At 31.9% G+C, this 7,165-nt stretch overlaps 1 protein-coding gene across 1 annotated transcript; it reads right to left on the bottom strand.

Moving 5' to 3' along the window:
• Nucleotides 1-451: 451 nt before the first annotated feature.
• On the bottom strand, nucleotides 452-6,500 carry LOC146535387 (myrosinase 1-like). The gene is made up of 9 exons (XM_085191341.1): nucleotides 6,374-6,500; nucleotides 5,166-5,278; nucleotides 4,219-4,411; nucleotides 3,508-3,679; nucleotides 2,918-3,125; nucleotides 2,666-2,760; nucleotides 1,407-1,709; nucleotides 915-1,156; nucleotides 452-605 (listed from the first exon to the last, which is right to left on the bottom strand). Exons 1-9 carry the CDS (start codon nucleotides 6,445-6,447, stop codon nucleotides 467-469), a joined length of 1,539 nt encoding a protein of 512 aa, XP_085047467.1. The 5' UTR covers nucleotides 6,448-6,500; the 3' UTR covers nucleotides 452-466.
• Between the last annotated feature and the right edge of the window lie 665 nt (nucleotides 6,501-7,165).

Genomic DNA, 7,165 nt, shown 5'->3' with positions numbered 1-7,165 from the left:
ATTTATTCATATTTTAGCTTATGTAGTTTAAAAAACTAAATTGCCTTAGGAAGAAACGTCTTCCAGCTATTAATAGATTTAAGTGAACTATGTTTTTAAATAAATATAACGATGAATATAATTTTATTGTTTTATTTAGCTATGATTAAAAATATTGAAATAAGAGAATGATCCAATTGATAAAAATAAGCTTTACGCTTTTCACATAGGCAGGCACATAGGCCAGGCAGGTAGAATAAGCCAAGGGAACCTTGTGTCTAAACCAAAAATAATATTAATTATTATAGTGTTATAGTTATACACTAGGATAATTAATATCATTATATTAATTATAATATAATAAATTTTCTTTGGTGTATTAAAATTGAAAAAATACTTTCAATTACACAAAAAATATTTCGGGATCCCTACTTTAGAAATTGGTTGGTATTTTGGAAATAAAACAATATAGTTATTGCCTTAAAATTTACATTTGATTGTCGATATATTCAAATGTCGGTATACATTTAGTTCGACTTAGCATGCTATAGTACTCCGCTGACATTCTCCTGTGACGAGTTTTGTTTGGACTGTCATAGTCCACTTCGTAGAGGCCGAAACGTTCGCTGAAATTATAAAAATATAGTTATTTATTATTTTTATTATATATTTTGTATTTCTTTTCTTTTTTTAAAATCAACTTGCATATATGATTATTTTATAGCAATATAAATATTTTTTAACTGAATATTTGAACTCCCGTTGCATGAAATCAGATTTTTAAAATTTAATGTTTCGAGATTTTTTTATAATAATTAATATACTTCTTAACCCGGTTGGAAAAAATATAATTTTTCAATATCTTATATTGAAAAAAATAAATTTTCGGCGCCACGCCATGCCGATCCTTATTTATTATTAATAGATAAACTTACGAATATCCCCTAGTCCATTCAAAATTATCAATTAAACTCCAATATGTATAACCATAAACATTGCACTTGTCCTTATAAACTGCTGTATGTAAGGATTTTAGGTAACCCTCAATATATTTTATTCTTCGTACGTCTTCTAAGCCCTTTTCAAGGGACATACCGTTCTCGGTTATAACCACTGCAGGGTTATTATACGCTTTACGCAACCAATTCAGAGATTTTCTGAAACCCCATGGAACTACCTGAAAATATAACCATGTTTTAAAATTTTAAAACAGAAAAAGAGCAAAAAAATATACATAGATACTTGTATTGTATTTTTTTAAACTTAATTAAAGCTTACGAATCGAAAATAATCATTTTAATATTTTTATAGAGTTATTCCACATTTAGACGGTTTTCAAGAGGCGCGGGGTTCAAATCTCGCTATTTATTTTCATATTTCATACATTATATTCATACAAAACACACTTTCATACAAACAACACTTACTCGTATCCAAGAAGAATTACTTTTCGGCCATTCCGCCTTTTGCGTTATAATTCCACCCATATCCGCTTGAAAAGAGGGTATATTTGATATTTTTCCTTTATTTTTAGATACTAAATATGTCGTGTAATGATTTAAACCTAAGAAATCAGCTGAGCCTTTTATAATTTCAATTTCTTCTGAACTAAATGTTGGCAGTCTTGAACGTGTAAAATGTTGTTTTCGAGATATAGCGTCTACTCTTTTACGCATAATGTAGGGATAGTCACCGGTCTTGGAAAATATTGGATGTGCGAACCAGCCGAACTGAAATTTGTAAGGATTAAGTTTAGGATTCGTTTAAATAATTTAAACCGTCATATCAAATATCAGGGTATGCATAGTGTTAAGTCAAAGTCAAAGTCAAAGTCAAAGTCAAAATATCTTTATTCCATAAAAATGCTTAACATTTACTTGGACATGTCATAAAGTAGAAAAAAAATGCAAAATAAAATAACCAAAAAAAAAATGTGCAATTTTGACTTGAAAAAAGCCCGTTCAAATGGTTGAGCTCATGAGAAGATACAGGCAAAGAAACTCATGGCCACTCTTTTAAATGCCAACATTTGTTACAAATTACAATTTACAATTTCAACTTAGAAATAGAGCAACTCATTTCCAAACATCTTTATCGCGAACATAATCTTTAACAGAGTAATATGTTTTTTGGCAGAGCCTGTGCTTTACCACTTTTTTAAATTTGTTCAGTGATAAATTAACCATGTCGTTTGGAAGTTTGTTATAAAAGTGTATACTTTGACCTACGAATGAGTGAGACACTTTATGGAGCCTAGAGAAGGGCACAGCAAGCTTATTTTTATTTCTTACATTATGTTGATGGAGGTCACTGTTTTTATTAAATTTATTAATATTTTTATGCACATATACTAAGTTGTCATAAATATATTGTGAGTGTAGTGTGAGGATGTTAAAGTCTTTGAATTTATTCCTTAGTGACTCCCGTGGACCCATTTTATAGACTGCTCGGACAGCCCGTTTTTGGAGCGCAAAAATGGTATCTATGTCTGCGGCACTGCCCCAAAGTAATAGGCCGTAAGACATAATGCTATATAAGATACTTCGTTCCGCCAAATTTACGAGACATTGCGTGTTGAGTGGAACTTAATTCCGTGTTTTATGTAGCAGAGCGGAAAAATGAGGATGTTTACGTATTTACGTAATTTTTTTTATTTTGAAATATTTTAGTTCATTGAATAACTCACATTAAATTGTCTAGCAGTTTCAGCGGCTATACGATCATCCTCTGAAGTAGTGTTAGGTTCCAGCCATGAGAAGTCTAAGGTTATACCGATGTCAGCTAAAAAAAAAATTTAAGCTATAGATAAATAATACCTTTCGTTAGTAGTTTTATCATCCTGTTTTCCATTATAATTTCCAAGCTCTCTGACCATTAAGCCTTACGATCATCAAGTTACGTCGAAATTCTTACCACCCTATATTTACAACTAACTCACCCTTCAACAGTTTTCTATACTCCCTATCGTACATTCTATAGACCATGCCGTGAGCTCTCAACACGTTGTGGCCACATAAGTAATCTTCGAAGCCGCTTGACTTGTCCCCTGGCGCGTCCGTGCCGCCGTAGCCTTCTTGGCAAAATGATAATGGTTCATTGAATGTTATCCAAACTGGCACTTTAGAACCGAAATTGTCGAATAATATCTGACAGAAAATACATAATATATTATTAAAAGTAGCAGTGAAGGCAAAGAGAATCAAACATTTTGTTTAAATTAGAGTTACTAAGTTACGTTTTTTCTAGGAAAAGGAGATGAAAAATATTTCAGTTAAATACATGTAATCTCGAGTGGAAATCGAACCCGTACTCAACATGTATGTGTATATAGACACGATATACGATACAAGAAAAATATCAGACAATTAATATTTTCTTGTCATTGTGTGTGTCTTGTTGTTCATTGCCACGAGTAAGAATCGAACCCACAAGGACGGGGCGTGAAAATAATTTATTTATGAGCGTAAATTTTATAAGGGCTTTAATTAAAATATTTTTTAAGTTTTATTATATATTTTAGTAACTCACCTTAGCATAATCGACAAAATAATCAGCTATTATAGGATTAGTCCATCCACCGAGGTCTTGAAGAGGCTGCGGTAAGTCCCAGTGGTACATTGTGACGACAGGATAAATTTTATGATGAACAAGTTCATCTATCAACGTTGTGTAGTATCGGATCCCATCTTGACTTACTTCGCTGATACCAGAAAAAGAGAAAGAGAAATTTATTTTATTATATCTATATTCTTAAGGAGTATTCTTCTATATCTAAATACGGTGGTTGCGAGTTCGATACCCATTAGCGGGATTGATTAAATTATGTACTTAAAGGCCATTGAGAACGTCGTGGCGCAGAGGCACAAGCATGCGAATGTAAAAGCGATGGTGGTAGGATCAATTCTCACTCGGGGGAATGAAATATTTAATACTGTCATGGTCTCGTTGGTAACGAGGCAAAACGCTGAGTTCTGAACCTCATTAAATAATGCCTTAAGAAGTCTCAGGTTCCCTTCTGCCTTGCTATGTGCAGGATATAGCGTGAAGCTAAAAAAATGTACTTAAATTATTTTCATTTCCCTTCCGCTTAAATATGATGCAAATTTAAAGTTTTGTCCCGTAGTGCCTTCGAATCAACCAAAATCAAAGATTTTCTCTGCCTTCTTTGTACTTACAGAAAATTGTAATACAGACAATAATTATGAATCTATGTAGATAATAAATGATAAAGGCACATACTTGCTCAACCCATTTGGAAGTATCCTAGGCCAAGATATAGAAAACCTGTACATTTGTACATTCAGTTCAACCAAACGTTTAACATCCTCCTTGAACAAATGGTACGAGTCGGCCGCAACGTCGCCATTTTTGTGATCAAATATTCTGTCGGGCCTTGCGTGTGTGTATCTGTCCCATATGCTTTCTCCTTTTCCTGAACAGAGTGAACAGTGTTTTCACACAAGGTTATCTTCGTCTATCCTTCTATTTGCGGGATAATGCGTGAAATTGAATTAAAGATATATTTACTAACATAACTATTTAAGTTCTAAGCGGAAATACTATTTTATTAATAATCGAGACCAGACTATAACATAAACAAGACAAGGGGAAGGTTTTGTTTACTTTATTTATATATTTTATCTCTAACGTACGTTTAGAATATGTACTTAATTAATTTTAATTGAATATAGGAACTTACTTTTTATTTTTATAACCTTTGATTATATAAGATCATAGGCTTAATTAGTAATGAAAATACTTATATTTTTTTTAGAATAATATAAGAAGTAATACAATTTAAGAGATTTGCTTAAAACATTGTAAATATCTTTTATTTAAACTGAAGTATTTATAATTTTTTTTACGTAATATGGATCCTATATCGGATTTGGAATGATTATACTTATTAAAATTTATTCTAGACACTGCTGCGCCGTGGAGCAAGGGTACAGGAGTTCAATTCCCTCTCGGGGGAATGAAATATTTATTTTTTTCATTTCCTCGCTAGTGACGAGGCAAAGCGCGCCGTTGAGTTCGGTCATTCAACATACAATATCTCGGGAATTGAGCGGAAATTGGGGAACGGCAATGTCTTAATCCGAACGGAGTGTTCCCACTAGGTTCCCAGGTCCTCTCTGCTTGCCTTGCTTTGTGCGGGATACAATTTGAAGCTAAAAAAAGTTTACCTGATACATTCCAAGCGCCTTCTATTTGATAAGCAGCGGTTGCAACGCCGAATATAAAGCTCTTATCAAAACACAGACTCGACGGCGTTGAGACATAAGTGGCTTGAGTGAGCCTGAAACACATATTTTTTTACATAATTTTTATAGGTTTATTTTATGGCCAGTTTTTATCAATATAGAGATAAAAGAAATTTTGAGTTAGGTCCCTTTAATCATGAAAGAAACTGAAAAAAAACCTAGAGTTCAGATTCTCCGTTCTCCACTAACATTTATTACAATTTTTTATGATATAATTGCCTAAATATAATTATTTTAGTACAAATCCTTATTAAATTGACGTAAATCAAAAATGTTTGTGTTGAAGTAAAATTTATCTCTGAGTAACTTATATGTTTACTTGTTATTGACTATAGCTAAACTAGTACAAAGCAATTTATTTTAAGAGTGTGTGGATATGAAAATAGCTATTGATTATTAAATGAACTATTATGGCGATGTTATAAAATATTCTTCATTTTCATATTAAAATATAAATAAACATGGATAAATATAAATAAATACCATAAAGTTCAATTTTTGAGTAAGTAATTCGAATCCAAAGTTTTGAGTTCAAATTTTAGAGGTGCTAAACAAGCGAAGCGAGTGCGTGACAAGGGGCACAAGTGTGTGATTGTAACTACGGTTGTCGGTTCGATTTCCACCCATGAATATTAATATTTTTATTTCTTCTGGTTCCAAGGTAGAAGCGCGGCATTTACTTCCTCCACTCAACAGGAAAAAAATCTATGTACAATCGGAGTATAAGGAAAGTGTAATGCGAGAACATTAAAAAGACATTCACCTATACATATATAACCGACATAATATTATCGATTTATTACAGTGTTATTAATAACAATTAGTTTAAAATAATATGCACTTCTTTTATATAAATACATAATTACTATTTTAGAAATATTTAATTTGTTTATTAGGATTAACCGACTGTTAATGCTTGCTTGCTACATTAACCGACTGTTAATCCTAATAAACTATTGGGTTTGTTTATTTTCCTTTTAGTTTCATGCAGTTGGGGTTTTTGTTATTTAAAAAATATTTGTATATTTAAATGTAAAGTTGTAATATATTTACAACAATTTATATTTATAAATATAAGATTTATTCTTTTGTATTATAAAAGTATATATAGTAAATTTAAAATATCTCACCCGATGAGAACAGAGAGCACCACAATTATCTGCATCTCGTGTTGTTGCGCTGACGACTGATAGCCTATTAACATTATTGCTAATAATGTTTATATAAAACTTGTAGTTTGCTTTCTTGCTACACTACGCTTTAAAAATTAAATTAATAACTCTATTATTATATATATTATTATACAGAAATTGATTATATAAAGAGGGTTCCCATACAACAAGTAATGATTACAGAACTCTTTGTGCACGAGTCCGACTCGCACTTGGCCGGTATTTTACGCTTATCCATACTTATATCATAATTTCGAAAGTAACTCTGTCTGTCTGTCTGTATGTCTGTCTGTCTTTAACGCAATCAGGGCCAAACCGCTAATTTAGTTGTGATAAAATACTCATATAGAGATACTTGAGGGTCACGGGATGAACATAGGATATTTATTTTCTCATATTTGTAATATTTTCGCAATTCGACATGCAATTTATTCCGCCATGTCAATAACAACCGTCGTTGCTAAGCAACGATTTGCAAAGTTTGTTGTTAGAAAACGTACCCCAAAATGAGCTTGCTTAACGCATCTCTCTATTAACTGAAAATAATTTCATAAATATATTTAATAAATATTCGTATAGCCCAAGCGGGCGTAGCCGCGTTCGAGTCCACTAGTCTCTTATATATCAGGATATGTAGACGTAGCAATAAGATGCTTCGTTCTGAGTTTATCGTCCAATTTCGGTATTTTGCATAATATGAAACTATAAATCAGTAGTGAACTATTGAACCAAACGAAGCGTTTCGGCTTA

The sequence above is a fragment of the Heliconius melpomene genome, chromosome 10 (genome assembly GCF_056956725.1).
Source record: "Heliconius melpomene rosina isolate 202511_hmr_F chromosome 10, ASM5695672v1, whole genome shotgun sequence".
In the NCBI taxonomy this organism is placed as follows: Eukaryota; Metazoa; Arthropoda; class Insecta; order Lepidoptera; family Nymphalidae; genus Heliconius; species Heliconius melpomene.
The sequence above is the reverse complement of the archived record's forward strand: the minus strand, read 5'-3'. Positions and strand labels throughout refer to the sequence as shown.